Genomic DNA, 21660 nt, shown 5'->3' with positions numbered 1-21660 from the left:
ACCTGCCTTTTTTAATTCCCACAAATTAACACTAGATGACAAACTACACGTAAGGAATCATCTTATATTAGGTATTTCCATTTCTGAAACATTATTTTTTCTTCAAATAACCTCTTTAGCCAATATTTGAGTTTAGTAAAACAGTATTAAAACCAAGGGAATCCTTTGTAAATTGAACGACTCTGGGTCATGGGCTTACTCACATTCCCTTCAGCAGAGCCATAGGTGGCCTGTACTCACTATGGCCTGGATTTCAGTTGCCTTCCCGGTTCAGCTCTTAAAAGATGTTCATTGGCCAGGCGCGGTGGCTCAAGCCTGTAATCCCAGCACTTTGGGAGGCCGAGACGGGCGGATCACGAGATCAGGAGATCGAGACCATCCTGGCTGACACGGTGAAACCCCGTCTCTACTAAAAAATACAAAAAACTAGCCGGGCGAGGTGGTGGGCGCCTGTAGTCCCAGCTACTCAGGAGGCTGAGGCAGGAGAATGGCGTGAACCCGGGAGGCGGAGCTTGCAGTGAGCTGAGATCCGGCCACTGCACTCCAGCCTGGGCGGCAGAGCGAGACTCCGTCTCAAAAAAAAAAAAAAGATGTTCATTAATCACAAACATATAGAAAATAAAATACTTGTCTTTTGTTATCACATCTGAGAATACTTTCCCACCAATATATTTCAATATCCCTGTTAAATAATTGACTCACTAATAAAAACATTTGGGAGCTTGTATCTCCAGGGGTACAAGGCAGGGGGTGCTTAGACAGTACTATATGTCCACTTTCCTTTTCTTTTTTCTTAGAGATTGTGTTTGCTTGCATGACGGAGTAATGGAGGTGGGGTTTGTGAGGAACAATATAAGAGAAGTATAAGGTTACTATTTATGTTATGTTGAGGAACAATGTAATAACATTATCATTGATTTAGTCTCGTAACTGGCAACATACCTTCATATCCCTGACGTCAAAGTGATAGCAGCTTGTCTGGCCCCTTCAGAGTTGGCAGACTCAGGGCAGTGAGGACTGTGTGCACGGTGCTTGGGTTTTCCCAACACAGTGTTCTCCATTCTGAATTTCTTTTACTACTTTAGAGTTTCAAGTGTTAACCTCTTAACATCATTCATCTGACTTTACATATGATGGAAGGTGAGGTGTGAGGGCTGTAGATATTCGAAAAGTCTTTGTAAATGCAAATCAGTGATCACCAGCTTAATGGCTCCTCCGTTTTGGGATGAAGTCTAAATTCCTTAATAAGGATTACACGGTCATTAGGCTTGATCCCCCTCTCCTCATCTCAGGGTTTTCACCTCCACCTTCACTGACATAAAGTTCAGACTGGATTTCTTTCAGCTGCAGCAGCATTCGTTCTTCTGTTGTGAACCTTCACAACAAGCTGAGAATTTTTTTTTTTTTTTCGTTTTTGAGGGGTAAGAGTTAACACAATCCTCCCTTGGTGTCTTTGAGGGTTAGTTCCAGGACCTCTAGAGGATATCTAAATTCGCAGATGCTCAAATGACCAATATAAAATGGTGTAGTATTTGCATATAGTCCATAGGTATCCTCCTTTATAGTTTAAATCATCTCTAGATTATTTATAATACCTGTATTAGTCCGTTCTCACACTGCTATGAAGAAATACCCAAGACTGGGTAATTTATAAAGGAAAGAGGTTTAATTGACTCACAGCTCTGCATTGCTGGGGAGGCCTCAGGAAACTGATAATCGTGGCGGAAGGCAAGGGAGACTGACTAATTTAATGGGGAAATATCCTTTAGTGCTCCATCAGTCAGCAAAGTGTCTGTCAAACGGCTTCTAAATTCTGAGATAAGTATTAAGCAAAGGGACCCACCTAAAGACAAGGTCCTTCAGTTCAACCAAGCTTAGGAGCACCTGTTTTCTGAAGGTGTGGGCAAGGGCACTGCAGGGGTCTGGAGATGGGAAGGCTGAGTGCTCCCCCTTTGGATAATTATAGTTAGTAAGAGGAGCATTTAGCGAGTAGCTGGTAGTTAATATACATGATTTAATTTAATTTGAAAAAGTTGAGCGTTACTCCCTTCTCACAAATGAGAAAAAAATAAGTCTAGAATGGATAAGGAAACTGCCCCTGACTATGCAGATGGGTGTTAGAATTAGGATTCAAAGCACCTGCTTTTTCTTGTGTAAACCAAAAGGTATCTGAGATATGTCCCAATCAATTTAGAAGTTTATTTTGCCAAGGTTAGGGACAGGCACCTGGGTGACAGGTCTGTGACTTTCTCCAAAGATGATTTTCAGAGCTTCAATATTTAAAGGGGGAAGGGTAGATAGTGGGGAATAGGGAAAAAAAATTTAAAGGTGTGAGTAGATAAGAGGCAAATGGTTGCATTCTTTTGAATCTTTGATCAGCCATTCACATGTGAGAGGTGGGCAGAATAGTCACTTTTTTTTTTTTTTTTTTTTTTTTGAGACGGAGTCTCGCTCTGCCATCCAGGCTGGAGTGCAGTGGCGCAATCTTGGCTCCCTGCAAGCTCCGCCTCCCGGGTTCACAACTTTCTCCTGCCTCAGGCTCCTGAGTAGCTAGGATTACAGGGACATGCCACCACCATTGGCTAATTTTGTTTTGTATTTTTAGCAGAGATGGGGATTTACCATGTTAGCCAGGATGGTCTCGATCTCCTGACCTCGTGATCTGCGCCCCCTTGGCCTCCCAAAGTGCTGGGATTACAGGCGTGAGCCACTGCGCCGCGCCAGAATAGTTACTTTTGCATTCATCTGGCTTGGTGAATCTGCATTTTTACATAAGATAAAATAAACATAGGGCAAAGGAAGCAATCAGATATGCATTTGTCTCAGGTGAGCTGAGGGATGACTTTGAGTTCTATCCTTTCTCCAGTACCTATCAATTTACATTATGAGTGTGAAATTCAACAGAACTGTTTTAGGGTAAAGATCTTGGGGACCACAAGGAATCTCCTAGTGAGAAAATTGTGAGAGGTATGTAGCTTTTAAAAATCCTTGTAGCTATCTTATTTAGGAATTAAATGGGAGGCAGCTTTACCTCTTATGCAGTTCCCAGCTTGACTTTTCCCTTTGGCTTAGCGATTTGGTGGTCCTCAGACTTATTTTGTTTTCACACCTGATTGCTGTACCACATCCAGCATGGGGGTGTGGGGGGTATAGGGGGAATAAGACACATAAATTAATGTGTCTTATTAACAAATAGGACACATTTTAAATTAATAGAAACTATACTAATAACTCTAATACCAAGAACAAAAATAAGGAAAGTTTGATGAAATGAGACCACAAGGTGTGATAAAGATTTGGAGGGAAAACTCCCAGGAGGAATTGGAGATACTTTGTGGGAACGCTGGCTTTTGAACTGGAAGGCCTTAAAGAACGGATGAAATCCAGACAGACAGAGATGTGACTGGCATATCATGAAGAAGAAATAGTGTAAGAAAACCCTGGGAGTCAGGGAAGGACTGGTTAGTTTAGGGAAGGGCGAGAACTCTGGTTTAGGAAGCACGCACTTAGGTTTAAGAACATATCGGGAGACACCCTGTTGTGCAGGGTCCTAGATGCCAGGCTGGGCTGCTCAAGGCTGTTGAACAGCAGAGAGATTAATGGCAACTTGCACACAGGATTCAGAGATTGATGAATGGCAGCATGCAGACAGAAGTGTATTTGGAAATAATAGAAGCCAGTTAAAAGGCTTTTATAATAGTCCAAGAAATAATGAATGAAGGCAGTTTGACTGTGGGCAGCAGGAACTCACAGGAAGGGGACCGATCCAAAATCCTTGGTAAAGATATCATCTATGCGATTTTGGCAATTATTAGGGAGATGGTGATGCAGGAGCAGATTTGGGGTGAGTTCTTTTTGGCACATGTTGAGCTTCAAGTAAAGTAGGAAATTAAGGTAGAGATATCCAGAGGGCAGCTGGAATCACCAACTGAGTGTGGGAAGGAGAATTAGGAAGACTGAGAGTTGTCTGCTGAGAGGTGATAGCTAACACTGTAGGACAAGAGGTGTTTGCACTAAAGCAGAAAGATGAAATCAGAGACAAAAGATCCTCAGAGAATCTACTTAGTGTGGATCTAGCCTCTTGAAGAAAGGTTTATCAAGGAAGTTGTTACATATAAAATAAAAATAGTGACTCTAAGAGCATTTTAACCCACCAGAAACTGATATCTTGACCTCTCTAATTAAGATGTCGGTTGTCAGTTATCACCATAATTTGACTGTGGAGAAAACAATCAGGGTGAAATGAAGAAAGAACTGCAGAGCATCAACTGGCAAGCTTATCTTTCAAAACTCCGTGTACAGAAAAAGCTTAACAAGGAGGAAGGAACCACTTCTGTGAATTTCATGAGGTTTGGATGACAGGCTGGGCCTCTTGATTTGCAATATTCAGGATCACCCTGTTTCTGTTTTTGTTTTGTTTTGTTTTGTTTTTTAAAACTGTTGTTCTAAAATAACCCCTTTTTCATTTACTCTTTTTGGTTTGTTTTACTATGCCTTGTGTAATGTGAGCACACAATGATAATTCCCCTTTAAAATTCAAACTTAAAGAGTAGGTTAAGAGACATCCACCATACAACTTTTCCTGCACCTAGTAATTTTTCCTGCTTGTTCTAGCACTGGAAGTTGATCCTGCCTTTTTACCTAGTGATTGCCCAGGCAGTGTTACAACCTGAACAAATATTTATTGTAGCCAGAAACCACTTCAAATGGTAAGATAACTCTTTCAATATTTACTATTCTGCAATTGGCCAGAACGCTAATGACTTTTAAACACACAAAGAAAGGTTAACAGATTTGAATGATAGCTATCACACTCTTAAGTTACTTGGCTAGTGGCAAGTAATGGTATAGAGTATATAATGATTGATGAAATAACTACTATAAAATAACAAAATAGTTCCATGTAAACGAGCTCCTTTATACTGGCATTAGATTCTACTCACAGCAGGTTTTTCTGCACATGCAAGGGCAGCTCACTTCTGTCCAGCTCACATAGCAACTTCCTTGATAAATCTCTCTCCAACAGGATGGATCCACACTAAGAAGATCCTCTAAGGAGAATTGTTTCTAAATCATCGTATCCTCCTGCCTTTCTGCAGTCACCTCTTCTACAATGTCAACTATCACCTCTCAGCAGACTACTCTCAATCTTCCTAATTCTTCCTTCCCAAACTCAGGTGGCTCTTCCAGCTGCCCTCTGGGCGTCTCTACCTGGACTTCTTACACTTGCTTAAAGTTCATCATGTCCCCAAAAGAACTCATTCCCACATCTTCTGCATCACCATCTCTTTAATCATTGCCAAATTCCTATGGATGATATCTCTAGCGGGTTTTGAATCTGTTCCTCTCTGGTAAGTTCCTGCTGCCCACAGCAGACTAGGCCCTTTTAGGGGAATACGTTCCTCCAAAAGTTGAAGGCACCTTTGACTTCTCTCTTATTCTTCTAGTGGTATCACACCAGGAGAGCTGGCAACTGAGAACCTGTTTAACCCTTTCCCATTCTCCCCCCTAGTACTTGCCAGTGGCGCTGGCAGCTGCAGCGTTTACTCCGAGATAACTTCCACCAAGTATCTCACGTTTATTATTATTTTTACATCTCTCTAGTATAGCGACTTTGGAAACAAAATCCATCATTCTCTTCATAGCATTCTGTTTTTAGAGGTGGTATTTCCATTTACAAAATACAGCAATTCTCATTCACTGAGAATGTCAACCTAAAAAACGTGGTATTCCTACCATTGTTCTCGAACAGTTGTTGGCCAAAGATTCATTTGATGAATATGATTTTTCCAAAATAGACAATTCCAATGATTCAGACAGTTCTCATGTTAGTTCTGTTTAGAAAGAATTCGAAGAACAATTTTTACATTTTATTTTCATGTTGAAAGTCAGTGAGATTTTCTTCAGCCTCAAAAAGCAAGTTTATGTAAAATTAAATGAGCACTGGCAGCGAGCTGCACTTATTTTTTTTCTAAAGAGGAAAAGGGCTAAAGATTTAAAAATCTTCCACGGAATCAGATCTCATTCACATTAGACTCATTTTACTCAACTACTCTTTAAGAGAATGGAGCCGACATACAGCTCTGAAATAATTCAGCTGAGCCGTCCAGGAAGGGGTTGCTTTCTATTTTCTGGACACTCATGCAGGCAGTAGAGACATCGGTGAGAAGGGCTTTGCTGTCAAATAGTCCAGAGTTTGACTCTCTGCCTATTTATTTCATTATCCTTAAGTCATTTAACCAGGTGTTTCTGGAGAACCCAGTGGCAGGTGTCAGGTGCTAGGGTTATAATGATGTTAGTTGGAGAAGACAGACAGTTAAAAAAAGTAAAACACAATTAAAATCAAGACAGGGCCACTCAGAATTACTGGGTTGTCTGTAACTGACCAGATGGTCAGAGACGTTCCTGAGGTGTTCTGGTCCGTCAGTTTCTGTGTGATCTCGGGCAAGTTTCTTAGCTTCTCAGTCTTCAAACATGGTTGTTGGGAAGACTCAATTTAATAATAATTGCAAACCACTAAGTACGTGGTCTGGCATGTAGAAAGCACATGATGATAATAATCTGATATTGTTTTAAGTTTCCCGAAGACAGGATTTCAAATTGTTTTGTTCACTCACTGCTGTATCTCCAGTGCACAGAGCCGGGCCTGACACATCGCAGGCATCCAACATTTATTGGCTGAATGACTTCAAGGATGAAGAGAACCATGATGGAAATAAAATACAACAATGCAGATGAAATTAAACTACAAGGACGTTCATACACTGCTTGCTGGAGACTTGATAAATTGAACTTAACAAAGCCTAGCTTTTGGGGAATCCAAAACAAAAACCAAAAAAAACTCAGTCTGCTCCTCCCATCTTTATCCACTAGAGGGAGTCTATTACTTAACATAAGTCAGTTTTCTCCAAGCGCAGATGAAGCTGCTTTAAAATGAGTTAATGGAACAATGATTAGATCTAATGACCTGTCCTGCATATTTTAATTTAAGTAGATGGTTAAAACAAATAGTCTCAGGCTGGGTGTGTTGGCTCCTGTTCGTAATCCCAGCACTTTGGGAGGCCGAGGTGGGCGGATCACCTGAGGTCAGGCGTTCGAGCCCAGTCTGGCAAATAAGGTGAAACCTCCTCTCTACTAAAAATACAAAAATTAGCCGGTTATGGTGGCAGGCGCCTATAGTCCCAGCTACTTGGGAGGCTGAGGCAGGAGAATCGTTTGAACCCAGGAGGCTGAGATTGCAGTGGGATGAGATTGTACCACTGCACTCCAGCCTGGGCAACAGAACAAGACTTCATCTCAAAATAAAATAAATAAATAAATAATCTCAGGACAAATAAAGTAGTAATCAAAAGAAATTATCAAAATGTAATTCCTACAGTTATTCAAACTTTGTAAAAGAAGAATAAACATTAAATAAATCATTTGTATTTTATTAGCAGAAGCAAAATAGGTAAAGCTGAATATTTTTTAAAAAAAATCTTTGGGTATTCAAATTATGATGCTTTAAAAATGTTATCACTTGATTGCTTTAGGAATGAAAGTTAGCCAATATTCCTTTTTTGCATGTTTTCTTGAAGGTTCAATTCAAACAATTTGAGAATCATAGTATTTTGCATTTCATTACAACTCCTTTCTGTCTCTTATTCTTGGATGTAGTTTGTAAAGTATAAATGGTCCCTGGAAAACCAATGCTGACCATATGTTGAAATGGTGAGACAGGAAGCATAAATAGAACAGTAATCCTCTAACACAGCCTGGAAATCCTCTAACCTCAGGGGACCCATTGGTAAGTGCTGCCTCTGCATAACGGGCAGGTGGAAGTCCCATGGTCCTTCCTCAGGTTCACCTGAATTCTCTTCTTGGAATTCTCAGGTAGGACACTCTGTTGCTTAAATGGAGATTATGTTATCACAATTAGAACAGTTTTAGAAATGTCTTTCGAACTTATTATGTATGTGTAAATAATAGAACGTTGTCTGGAATTTTTCGTGTTGGAATTTCAGTGTCTCAAAGCTATGAACAAAAGTCATTATACAGTTCAAATTTTAAATTCAAGAAAGCATCTATGTTTAAGACCAACTATTTCCCGAAAGGCTAACTAGAAAGAGACCACTCAGAGCCAGCTGTCTTCTGTGGGTGCTTGATGTCTGCCTGCAGAGAGGGGAAAAGCAGCCTGTTTTAGAAGGTGCAGTTTGCAGGCAGAGAGAGATGCTTTGCTCCCAGAAACCCAAAGAACTGGAGGTGCCAAAACAATCTTCATAAGGCGTGGTGCTGTCTAAAAAACAGGAAAATAGATACTTCTTTTTTAAATGTCTGCTTAAGCAGGGGCTTGTCAACCTTTCTTACTCTCCTTAAACAGGGGGAAAGTGAATTGGGTGACCTGCTATCCCAGACACTGCCAGGTTAGGAGTGGGGTCAGAGGAAGGTCAGGGCTCTTTGTGGTTTCTGGGGGTGAAGGTGATGGATTCCCTGTGTTTTTGCCAGCTAGAGAGATTGTTGCAGACAGGAGAAGGGTAATTTGTTTTATTTTTTGTAGAGACTAGGTCTCACTATGTTGCCCAGGTTGGTCTCAAACTCCTAGGCTCAAGCAATCCTGAATTCTTGGCCTCCCAAAGTGCTGGGATTGTAGGCATGAATGACTCTGCCAAGGCTTGTTTTGTTTTAAAGGATTCATTTCTGTTCATTTTTAAAAATTAACTCAAAAATTTAATTTGAAGATTTCCCCCATCACTCCAGCATTGGCAAGATCCAACTATCCAGTCCCAGTCTTTTTCCTTCAGGAAAGGGGTAGGATTTGCTCTTTACAGAGCTTTCCTTTTTCCCTCTTCTAGTTGCTGGTTCCTTCAGCATCTTGAAAGGCATAAATATATCCCACTTATGCAACCTAGTGAGGTCGCAGTCACCTCGTCTGTAGTTGCTGATCTGGAGTGCTGTGCTTAGGGATGGGCTGTGGCTCCAACATGCCCTGTTGAAGTGGGTTCAAGCCTTTAAAGCTCCCCTGATTCACTTCTAAGTTTGGACATATCCACTGCCAGCCCCCAGTTGGGATATTCATATGACTTTCCTCTAATGTCTGCACCTCTTTGCTTCTCTTCCCGTTGTGTTCCCAGCAAACCTGTATCTCCTAATCCTTTCTCCTTAAAGAGTCTGTTGTTGTACTGAGTGGGGAAACATTTAAGGCCTTTCTTATAAGATTTAAAATAATACTAGAATGCCTACTTTTGCCAGTTTTATTCAACATAATACTGGAAGTCCTGGCCAGACAAATTAGGCAAGAGAAAGTAATAAAGGGGCATCCAAACTATAAAGGAAAAAGTCAAATTAGCCTTATTCACAGACAGCATGATCTTATACTTAGAAAGACATAAAGACTTCGCAAAAAACGGTTATAACTAATAAATTCGGTAAAGTTGCAGTATACAAAATTAACACACAAAAATCAGTAGCATTTATATGTACCAACAGTGAACAATATGAAAAAGAAATCAAGTAAGCAATCCCACTTGTAATAGCTACAATTTACAAAGAATATAAAATACTAGACGTCCTAACCAGAGCAATCAGTCAAGAGAAAGAAATAACAGACATCCAAATAGGAAGGGAGGAAGTCAAACTTTCTTTTCATAGACAATATGATTCTTTATCTAGAAAACCCCACAGTCTCTGCCCAAAGGCTCTGTGATGGTTAATATTAAATGTCAATTTGATTGGATTGAAGGATGCAAAGTATTGTTCCTGGGTGTGTCTGTGAGAGTGTTACCAAAAGAGATTAACATTTGAGTCAGTGGACTGGGAGAGGCAGACACACTCTCAAACTGGGTGGGGATCATCTAATTAGCTGCCAGTGTGGCTACGATAAAAGCAGACAGAGGAACGTGGAAAAACTAGACTGGCTTAGTCTTCCAGTCTACATCTTTCTCTCATGTTGGATGCTTCCTGACCTCGAACATCACACTCCAAGTTCTTCAGCTCTTGGACTCTTGGACCTTTGACCACTGACTGAAGGTTGCACTGTCAGCTTCCCTACTTTTGAAGTTTTGGGACTTGGACTGGCTTCCTTGCTCCTCAGCTAAGAGATGGCCTATTGTGGGACTTCACCTTGTGATTGCGTGAGTCAACACATTTTAATAAACTCCCCTTTATTTATATATGCATCTATCCTATTAGTTCTGTCCCTCTAGAGAACCCTGACTAATACAGGTTCCTAGATCTGATAAAGCCAAATCAAGTTATTGGCTCTCAGTTTGGACATTATTGGTGTACAGAAATGCTACTAATGTTTTTTGGCTTCAAAATAGCCAAAAGAATAAAATACCTACAAATACAGCTAACCAGGGAGGTGAAATATCTGTACAATGAGAATTACAAAACGCTGTTCAGAGAAATCAGAGATGACACAAACAAATGGAAAAACATTCCATGCTCATAGATAGGAAGAATCAATATGGTTAAAATGGCCATACTGCCCAAAGACATTTACAGATTCAATGCTATTTCTATCAAACTATCAATGAGATTTTTCACAAAATTGAAAAAATATTCTTAAATCCGTTTGGAACTAAAAAAGAATCTGAATAGCCAAAGCAATCTTAAAGAAAAAGAAAGAAGCTGGGAGCATCACATTACCCAATTTCAAACTATACTATAAGGTTACAGTTACTAAAACAGCATGGTACTGGTCCAAAAACAGACACATAGACCAATGAGACAGGTCAGAGAACCAGGAAATAAAGCTGCACACCTACAACCATCTGATCTTCAATAAAGCCAACAATAACAAGCAGTGGGGAAAGGACTCCCTGTTCAATAAATGGTGCTGTTATAACTGGCTAGCCATATGCAGAGGATTGAAACTGGACCCCAACTTTTCACCATATACAAAAATTAACTCAAGAGAGATTAAAGACTTAAATGTCAAACCCAAAATGATAAAAATCCAAGAAGGAAACCTAGGAAATACTATTCTGAACATCAGCCCTGCCAAAGACTTCATGACAAGGACTCCAAAAGCAATTACAACAAAAACAAAAATTGATAAGTGGGACTTAATTAAACTAAAAAGCATCTGTACATCAAAAGAAACTATCAACAGAGTAAACACACAACCTACACAATGGGGAAAATGTTTGCAAACAAATCAATAACCAAAAACCGAACAGCCCCATTAAAAAAGTGGGCAAAAGACATGAACAGACACTTCTCAAAAGAAAACATACAAGTGGGCAACAAGGACAGGAATAAATGCTCAATATCACTAATCATTAGGGAAATGCAAATCACAACCACAGTGAGATACTATCTCACACCAGTCAGAATGGCTATTATTAAAAAGTGGAAAATAGTAGATTCTTGTGAGGTTGTGGAGGAAAGGGAACATGTATAAACTGCTGGTTGGAACATAAATTCGTTCAGCCATTGTGGAAAGCAGTCTGAAGATTTCTCAAAGAACTTAAAATAGAACTACCATTTGACTCAGCAATCCCATAACTGGGTATACACCTAAAGGAATATAAATTGTTCTATCATAAAGACACATGCATGCATATGTTCATCACAGCACTATTCCTAATAACAAAGACCTGGAATTAACCTAGATGCCCATCAACAGTGGGATGAATAAAGAAAATGTGGTACATATATATTATGGAGTACTACACAGCTATAAAAATAATGGGATCATGTCCTTTGCAGCCAAATGGATAGAACTGGAGGCCATTATCCTAAGCAAATTAACACAGGAATAGAAAACCAAATACTGCAGGTTCTCACTTACAAATGTGAGCTAAACATTGAGTACACATAGACACAAAGAAGGGAACAATAGACACCGGGGCCTACTTGAGGGTGGAGGGTGGGAGGAGGGTGAGAAATGAAAAACTACCTATTGAATATTATGCTGATTATCTGGGTGACAAAATTATTTGTACATCAAACACCCACAACATGTAATTTACCCATGTAACAAATCTGCACATGTACCCTTTGACCCTAAAATAAAAGTTGGAAAGAAGAAAAAGAAAGAACATAAAGTATGTAGGAATCAATTTAATCAATGAAGTTAATGATCTATTAAAAAAACAATAAAACAGTGATGAAAGAAATTGAAGAGCACACACAAAAAATGGGAAGTTATTCCATACTCATGGATTAGAAGACTTAATATTGTGAAAATGATAATACCCAAAGCAATTTACAGATTCATTGAAATTCGTACCAAAATGCCAATGATATTTTTCACAGAAATAGATAAAAAATCCTAAAATTTATATGGAACCACAAAAGACCCTTCATAGGTAAAGCAATTTTGAGCCAAAAGAACAAAGCTGGAAGCATCACACTACCTGACTTCAAATTGTAACATAACTCTATAGTAGCCAAATGCATGAGACTGGCATAAAAACAGATACATACCAATAGAACAGAATAGAGAATTCAGATATAAATTCAGATATTTACAGCCAACTCATTTTCAAAGAAGATGCTAAAAACATATAATAGGGAAAGGACAGTATTTTTAATAAATGATGCTGGTAAAACTGGGTAACTATATGCAGAAGAACAAAAATAGAACCCTATCTCTCACTATACACAAAAAAAGACAAATCACAGTGAATTAAAGACTTGTGTCTAAGACCTGAATCTATGAAACGACTAGAAGAAAACATTGAAGGTATGATCCAAGACATTGGTCTTGGCAGATTTTTGGGGTATTACCTTAAAAACACAGGAAACAAAACCTGAAACTGACAAATGTGTAACCTCAAACTGAAAAGCTTCTGCACAACAAAAGAAACAATCAACAACGTGAAGAGACAATCCACGGAATGGAAGAAAATATTTGCTAACTATCCTTCTGACGAGGGACTTATAACCAAAAGATCTGACTAGATACCTTCAAAAGAAGACAAACAAATGGCCAACAGGTATATGAAAAGGTGCTCAACACCACTAACCATCAGAGAAATGCAAATCAAAACCATAATAGATATCATCTCACATGAGTTAAAATGACCTTCATCAAAAAGATTATTATCTAATAAATGCTGGTGAGGAAATGGATAAAGAGGAGCCCTTGTACACTGTGGGTGGGAATGTAAATTAGAATATCCACTCTGAAGAACAGTACGGAGGTTCCTCAGAAACACTAAAAATAAAATCACCACATGATCCAGCAATTCCACTTCTGAGTACATATCCAAAAGAAAGGAAATCAATATATTATATTAAATATATCTGGCAGCTGTACCTAATGACTGAAAAAACAGTTGCATCCATGTAAATGGATCTTTGCATAGTGTCTTCCTCTTTGGATTGCTTTTCAATGTAAATGCATTGTGTATATTTGTAGAAAATACATAAAACTACTAGTTCATAAATGTGTATTATTAGTGTTTTACCTTCAAGTGCATTTTTCCTATTCTACTTGTTTTTCACACTGTAAATTTTACCAAAAAATAAAATTTTTCCTACTTGTAAAAAAAAAAAGAAAAGAAAAAGAAAAAAAAAGAAAGGAAATCAATATATCAAAGAGATATCTGCAGCATCTTGGCTCACAGCGGATTAATCAGGGTGGGAAGTCACACCTTGTGTTCCTAATCTAGGGCAATGCAGCTGTATGAATTCCCAGTAGCTCTTCAAATTGGGCTCCGAAATTGTGAGGACTGTGGGATTTGCCTGTTGGAAAAACTGTAGGTATCTTCAGTGGCAATGGGGGCTGGTAAGAATCTTTTGCTTACTTGCCTTTTACCTACAATGGGAAGTCCCTTCTGAGTCCAGGCCAATCTGATCTGCGTGGGGAAGATGGAGCTGCAGAGGCCGGTGCCTCCATGCTTCTCTCCTGGACTTCCAATCACCACAGGTACATCTCCACTCACCTCCTGCACTCTAACACTTTAACACCATGTCTTTGACACTCTAGTCAAAACTTAGCTGTTTATTCCTTGACTTGTTCCTTTCTTGTTGGGGGAAGAATTCTAGGCTTCTTTAGTGAGCCAACTTGCTGATGTCACTTTCCAGGATGTTGAATTTTATCAAATGCTTTTTCTTTGTCCATTGAGATGATCATATGGTTTTTGTCCTTCAGCCTATTGATATGATGTATCACACTGACTGATTTGTGTAGCTGAACCATCTTTGCATCCCTGGAATAAGTCCGCTTGATTATGGTGTATTATTTTTTGATGGGGTTTTGCACACAGTTTGATAATATTTCGTGGAGGATTTTTGCAAGTACATTAATCAGTGATATTGGCCTGTAGGTTTTTTGTTTTTGTTGTGTCCTTGTCTGCTTATGGTGTCAGGGTAATGCTGGCCTTATATAATGAATCAGGGAGAATTTCCTCCTCTTCAATTTTGGAAGAGTTTGAAGAAAATTGGTGTTAGTTTTTCTTTAAATATTTGGTAGAATTCAGCTGTGAAGCTATCAATTCCTGGCTGTTTTGTTTTTGAGAGACTTTTTATTATTACCTTGATATTATTACTTGTTGGTCTGTTCAAGTTTTCTATTTATTCCTGACTCAATCATGGTAGGTTGTATGTGTCCAGGAATTTATTCATTTCCCCCAGGCTTTCCAGTTTTTTAGTGTGTAGTCATTCATAATAATCTCTGATGCTCTTTTGTATTTCTGTGATATCGGTTGTAATGTCTCCTTTTTCATTTTTGATTATGTTTATTTGGGCATTCTTTCTTTTATTCTTGATTGGTCTAACAAATGTTTTATCAATTTTGTTTATCTTTTTAAATAAACAAACTTTTGTTTTGTTGATTCTTTGTCTCTACTTTGTTCAGTTCTGCTCTGATCTTTGTTTTTCTTTCCTTCTATGAATTTTGAGTTTGGTTTCTTCTTGCTTTTCTAGTTCCTTGAGGTGCATTGTTAGATTGTTTATTTAAAATATTTCTACTTTTTTTATGTAGGTGCTTATCGCTATTATAAACTTCCCTCTTCCCTGCTTTTGTTGTATCTCATAGGTTCTGACGTGTTGTGTTCTGATTTTCATTTGATTCATGAGACTTTTGATTTCTTCATTAACTTCTTCCTTGACCCAGTGGTCTTTCAGGAGTCTGCTGTTTAATTTTCATATATTTGTATAGTTTCAATGTTTCTCTTTTTATGGATTTCTAGTTTTATTCCATTGTGGTCTGAGAAGATACTTGATATAATTTTGATTTTTAAAAATTTGCTGAGACTTATTTTGTGTCCTAACATGTGGTCTATCTTGGAGAATCTTTCATGTACTGAGAAGAATATGTATTCTGTAATTGCTAAATGAAATGTTCTGTCAATGTCTGTTAGGTTAATTTGATCTAATATTCAGTTTAAATCCAATATTTCTTTGTTAAGTTTCTTTCTAGATAATCTGTTTAATGCTGAGAATGGAGTATCAAAGTCCCCAACTATTATTGTATTACAGTCTCCCTCTCCCTTTAAATCTAGTAATATTTGCTATATATATCTGGATCCTCAGTGCATGGTGCATTTATGTTTAGAATTGTCATAATCTCTTGCTGAATTGATATCTTTATTATTACATCATGACCTTCTTTGTCTCTTTTTACTATTTTTGACTTAAAGTCTATTTTATTTGATATAATTATAGCTATTTCTGCTTGCTTGTGGTTTGTTTCAATAGAATATCTTTTTCAGTTGTTTACTTTTAGTCTACATGTGTCTTTACATGTGAGATGAGTTTCTTGTAGGTAGCTTATAGTTGGATCATTAAAAAAATCCAGGGCTGGGCACAGTGGATTATAGGCCACGCCTATAATCACAGCACTTTGGAAGGCCAAGGTGGGTGGATCACAAGGTCAGGAATTCGAGACCAGCCTGGCCAACATAGTGAAACCTTGTCTCCACTAAAAATACAAAAATTAGGCAGGTGTGGTGGTGCATACCTGTAGTCCCAGCTACTCAGGAGGCTGAGGCAAGATAATCACTTGAACCTGGGAGGTAGAGGTTGAAGTGAGCCAAGATTATGCCACTGCACTCCATCCTGGGCCACAGAGCGAGACTCCATCTGAAAACAAACAAACAAAAAAATCCAGTTAGCCAATGTATTTCTTTTAAGTGGAAATTTAATCTGTTAACATTCAAGGTTATTATTGACATATTAGTGCTATTTCATTCTATTAATTGATTTATGGGATTTTTTTTTTCTCTCTCTCTCTTCTTGTTTATCAGTGTTGTTTTGTGGTTTTCTGTATTGGTAACATTTGAGCTTTTCCTCTTCCTTGTTTGTGTGTTTGCTCTACCAGTTGTTTTTATGTTTTTGTGAATTTTCATGATGATAGATATTGTTCTTTCACTTCTAAGTGTAGGACCCCATGAGCATTTCTTATAGAGTCAGTCTAATTGTGATGAATTCTCTCAGTTTTTGCTTGCTTAGGAAAGACTTTATTTCTCCTTTATTTATGAAAAATAACTTTGCTGGGTATGGAATCTGTGGTTCTTTTTCTTTCAGAACTTTGAATATATTATCTCATTCTCTCCAATCTTGTAAAGTTTCTGCTCAGAAACCCACTGCTAATCTGATGGGGGTTCTTTTATAAGTGACTAGATGCTCTTCTCTTGCTGTTTTTAGAATTCTCTCTGTCTTTGACGTTCAAAAATTTGACTATAATGTTATATGGAGAAGACCTTTTTGGCACTGTATCTGTTTAGGGATGTAGAAATGTTACATTCCTTATTTGTTCAAAATGAAGTTAAATCTGGTTCTGAGATTTATCCCCCAAGGATGCTAAGAAATTCAATCTTAGCCATGTGATAGGGAACTCCTTCCCCTTCCTCAAGGTCAAACCAGACTTTTGGAGCAGGAGAGTGTTTCCACAGGTAAAAATATTAGGGAAGAGACATTTGTTATCACAAAGTCCTCCCTTTTCAAGCCTTGTGATCAGGTAGCATTGACCCCTATGGGTTGAGCAAAGGCATAAGAGCCTTTAAGAGTGGGCTCTGCCTTCATTCCAGCTTTCATTGTATCTTTGTTGGCACTCTGATTAGAGTTCAGCATTTCTACCCAGCAACAGACTCTTCTCAATCCTTTCCCCATCCTGTTGATTTTCTCTTGCCCCGTCTTAGAGACTTGCTCCAGGCCATGCTTTTAGGCTATGCAGTCAAAAGCAAAGTCCTACTGTTTCTCCCCTGAGAGTAAGAGAAACCTCCAGGAAAAAACAGCTTGGATCAAAAATATTAGACAAGCAGGAAAAGTTCTCAGACTATCCCGAATCTTAAACAATAGGAAGAATAAAATTGAATTTACTATATTTATAAAGTATTCTGTTGTATATTTTACTCAAGACTCTTACTTCACCATAGCTTCCCTTTCTGGATGAACAAAAAAATGGGCAGAAAGGCCTGTTTTAAGGAGACAGTTGGGCAGGGTGGGTGGGCATAAGCTTGACTTGTGCCTAGGGTGCAGTTGAGAGGCGTTGACAGAACTTTGCCTTTGGGGGGACAATGGAAAACTCCAAGGGACTAGATTGTCGTCAACATCTGGATTCTCATGCAGAAAGTACATGCTTTGTCCATAGAATGTGTCTTTAAACAACTAAAGAAGACTAGATGCTAGTTCTTCTTTTATTTATTTTTTTGGTGATAAGTCTATATTTTAACCAACATATTGAATGTCTGTTTATCCTGTGTAGAGAATGATAAAGCAGTTACTTGAGCAGACCACTGGCCTTTTTAATTAATAGAAGAGTTTTATTTAATGAACTCATTTTGTTGACAAAATATTCAAAGCAAGGATGTTATGGCTTAGAGGTAGGCGGATCACAAGGTCAAGAGATCAAGACTATCCTGGCCAACATGGTGAAACCCCATGTCTACTAAAACTACAAAAATTAGCTGGGCGTGGTGGCATGTGCCTATAGTCCCAGCTACTCTAGAGACTGAGGCAGGAAAATTACTTGAACCTGGGAGGTGGAGGTTGCGGTGAGCTGAGATTATGCCATTTCTCTCCAGCCTTCCAGCCTGTGTGACAGAGCAAGACTACGTCTCAAAAAAAAAAAAAAAAAAAAGAAAGTTAAATAATTCTTTTGCCTCAGGCAAATTCTCATTTATATTATGTATGCATAGCAGTGACTTGTATTTTTTGTGTTATTATTTCCCACAAGCCTGCAGACTACTTGAAACAAGGACTTTGGCCTACTTTTATGTAATCGCAGAATGATTACGTAGGACTAAAATATAGTTCATGCTCAATTGCTACTTGCTGAATTATGATTTTAGTACTATAAACCAATATAAAAGAATTCAGCAAAGTTTCCGGATACAAGATTAATGTACACAAGTCAGTAGCTGTTCTATTATACCAACAGCAACCAAGCAGAGAATCAAATCAAGAAGTTGACCCTTTTTACAATAGCTGCAAAAAAAAAAAAAAAAAAGAAAAAACTTAGGAATATACCCAAGGAATCAAAAGGCCTCTACAAGGGAAACTACAAAACACTACTGAAAGAATTCATAGCTGACACAAACAAATGGAAACACATCCTATGCTCATGGATGGGTAGAATCAATATTGTGAAAATGACCATACTGCCAAAAGCAATCTACAAATTCAATGCAATCCCCATCAAAGTACCACCATCATTCTTCACAGAATTAGAAGAAACAATTCTAAACTTCATATGGAATCAAAAAAGAGCCTGCATAGCCAAAAGCAAGACTAAGCAAAAATAACAAATCTGGAGGCATCACGCTGCCTGATTTCAAACTATACTATAAGGCCATAGTCACCAAAATGGCATGGTACTAGTATAAAAATAGGCACAAAGACCAATAGAACAGAATAGAGAGCCCAGGAACCCAACTACTTACAGCCAACTGATCTTCAACAAAGCAAATAAAAGCATAAAGTGGGGAAAGGACACCCTATTCAACAAATGGTGCTGGGATAATTGGCTAGCCACATGTACAAGAATGAAACTGGATCCTCATCTCTCACCTTATACAAAAACAAATTCAAGATGGATTAAGGACCTGAAACTACAAAAATTCTAGGAGATAACATTGGGAGAAACCCTCTAGACATTGGCTTAGGCAATGATTTCATGACCAAGAACCCAAAAACAAATGCAATAAATAAAAAACATAAATAGTTGAGACCTAATTAAACTAAGGAGCTTTTGCAGAGCAAAAGGAACAGTTAGCAGTAAACATACAACCCACAGAGTGGGAGAAAATCTTCACAATCTATACATCTGACAAAGGACTAATATCCAGAATCTACAATGAACTCAAAAAATCAGTAAGAAAAAAACAATCACATCAAAAAGTGGGCTAAGGACATGAATAGACAATCCTCAAAAGAAGATATACAAATGGCCAACAATCATATGAAAAAATGCTCAGCATCACTAATGATAAGGGAAATGCAAATCAATATCACAACACAATACCACCTCAACCTGCAAGAATGGCCATAATCAAAAAATCAAAAAACAGTAGATGTTGGCGTGGATGCAGTGATCAGGGAACACTACTACACTGCTGGTGGGAGTGTAAACTAGTACAGCCGCTCTGGAAAACAGTGTGGAGATTTCTTAAAGAACTAAAAGTAAAACTACCATTTGATCCAGCAATCCTATTACTGGATATCTACCTATAGAGAAAAAAGTCATTATTCGCAAAAGATACTTGCACATGCATATTTATAGCAGCACAATTCACAATTGCAAAATCGTGGAACAAACCCAAATGCCCATCAATCAACGAGTGGATAAAGAAACTATGGCATATTTATATGATGGAATACTACTCAGCCATAAAAAGGAATGAATTAACAGCATTTGCAGTGACCTGGATGAGACTGGAAACTATTATTCTAAGTGAAGTAACTCAGGAATGGAAAAACAAACATGGTGTATTCTCATTGATACGTGGGAGCTAAGCTCTGTAGATGCAAAGGCATAAGAATGATACAATGGACTTTGGGGACATGGGGGGAAGAGTGGGAGGGAGCAAGGGATAAAAGACTGCAAATATGGTGCAGTGTATACTGCTTGGGTGATGGGTGCGCCAAAATCTCACAAATCACCACTAAGGAATTTACTCATGTAACCAAATACCACTTGTACCTCAATAACTTATGGAAAAATAATAAAAAGAAAAACATGTTATAATCATATAGAATATTTTAAAAATCATAATAGTAAGCATATTTCTGGAAGTATGTTATAATAGGTTCAAGAGTTGGAGGAAGTCAAGTTTCAATTTGGGTTATTTCACAAAATCAAGAATAAATGATTTCTGTAAATGTACCATGTTTCCTTGTGGTTGTTAGTTGTTTCCCTGAATGCAAAGCAGCAGGTTTAAATGACCCCAACATTTCGCCGATGAAGTTTGAAAACTGGAGCACAGGAAAACATTGATGATGTTTTGAAAAAGTTGGTTTGGGTTCAGGTTTAACTCTGTCAGTTACTGGCCATGTGACTTAGTCTCCATGAAATTTAGTTTCTTCATCTATAAAAAGGGAATAATCCTTCGTCACATAAAATAAGTTAGGGCATTTGAAAGTACTTGCTAATAATAGCAGCAGCAGGCCATCCACAGTGGGGGAGGTGTGGGCGGTGGCAGCAGGAGAGGCTGAGGGAGCAGCAGTAGCAGCAGTGCATCCCCTGTGCCCCAAGTCCTTAAGGCAGCCGACTGCGCCGCCGCCATCCTCATATGGCCAGGCGAACCCAGTCCCAAGCCCAGAGCCTTCATGGCTCCCAACCGTGGCCCTGCATTCCCACTCTCGCCCACTGGTGCTGCAGGGAGGGCTTGGGGAGAAGGTGGAATTGGAGCCGCATTTCGAGGGCCTAGGGTGGAAAGTGGGAGCGGCACCCGCTTTGGGACTGACCAGCGGTGCAGTTGCCGTGCCCACCCCGCCGAAGGCTCCGGGTTTCTGCGCCTCAGGAAGAGACTCTGTCTGGGGCTGCCTGGGCTGCATCCCCAGGGTCCACCCCACATTGGGATGACCAGGTGCAGCTGCAGCTACTCAAGGCCCAAGTTGGGGCTATGGACCTGGGCCTCTCTGCACTCCTGGGGGCCTGAGAAGGTCCCCCGCTTGCCCTTGCAGGCTCAAAGGTGCCTGCTCTGGCTGCCTGGCCTCTCCCCGGCTCCCAGCACCAGCTTTGATCTCAGAGCTGGGTTGAGGCCGAGCCCAATACTATCACAGCGTGGCCTAGTGTGTTCACGCTGGGATCCTGCCACTTTGGCCTCCTCCAGACCTTGACCACCCACAAGTGTGGGTGGGGTTGGGGGACTGAGTGGGGACCTGAGGGTGGCTCGGCGCTGGCCTGCAGTTGCCCCTTGGAGGGAGCAGTCTGGGCGCCATGGACGGTGGCAGGAGGCATACGGGCTCCTGGGCAAAAGGGGGTGGGTCCCTATGAGGTCCCACCTTCGGGCCAGAGAGGACCTGAAGGCTGGGGGCAGGGCTTTCAGTCCTGCGGACCAGAGTGGGGACCTGTGGTACCTTTTCTAGGCCCACTCATGGCCACCCATAAACCGATTGGTGTGCACTTCCTCCCCTTTAAGGCCCATAAAAGCCCCGGGTTTAGCCAGAGGAGAGCAGAGGACCGAGAGATGACGGGACGACTAGCTGCAGAGAGAAACTACCCTCTCTGCTGAGAGCTGCAGACGATGGGACAAGCTGCCTGAAGAAAGGAGCCGCCCACTCTGG

At 39.5% G+C, this 21660-nt stretch overlaps 1 protein-coding gene across 4 annotated transcripts in view; it reads left to right on the top strand.

Moving 5' to 3' along the window:
* The first annotated feature begins 7785 nt into the window (after positions 1-7785).
* FABP12 (fatty acid binding protein 12) overlaps positions 7786-21660 on the top strand; it is a 63878-nt gene continuing 50003 nt past the window's right edge. For all 4 annotated transcript variants that reach the window (XM_065519406.1, XM_065519403.1, XM_065519405.1 and 1 more), the window contains exon 1: positions 7786-7872. In XM_065519406.1, coding sequence (XP_065375478.1) covers positions 7826-7872 — 47 coding nt within the window. In that variant the 5' untranslated portion in view covers positions 7786-7825. The remainder of the gene's footprint in view (positions 7873-21660) is intronic.

This window comes from Macaca fascicularis, chromosome 8 (genome assembly GCF_037993035.2).
Source record: "Macaca fascicularis isolate 582-1 chromosome 8, T2T-MFA8v1.1".
In the NCBI taxonomy this organism is placed as follows: Eukaryota; Metazoa; Chordata; class Mammalia; order Primates; family Cercopithecidae; genus Macaca; species Macaca fascicularis.
Note: the sequence above shows the minus strand (reverse complement) of the source record. Positions and strands in the feature narration are given on the sequence as shown.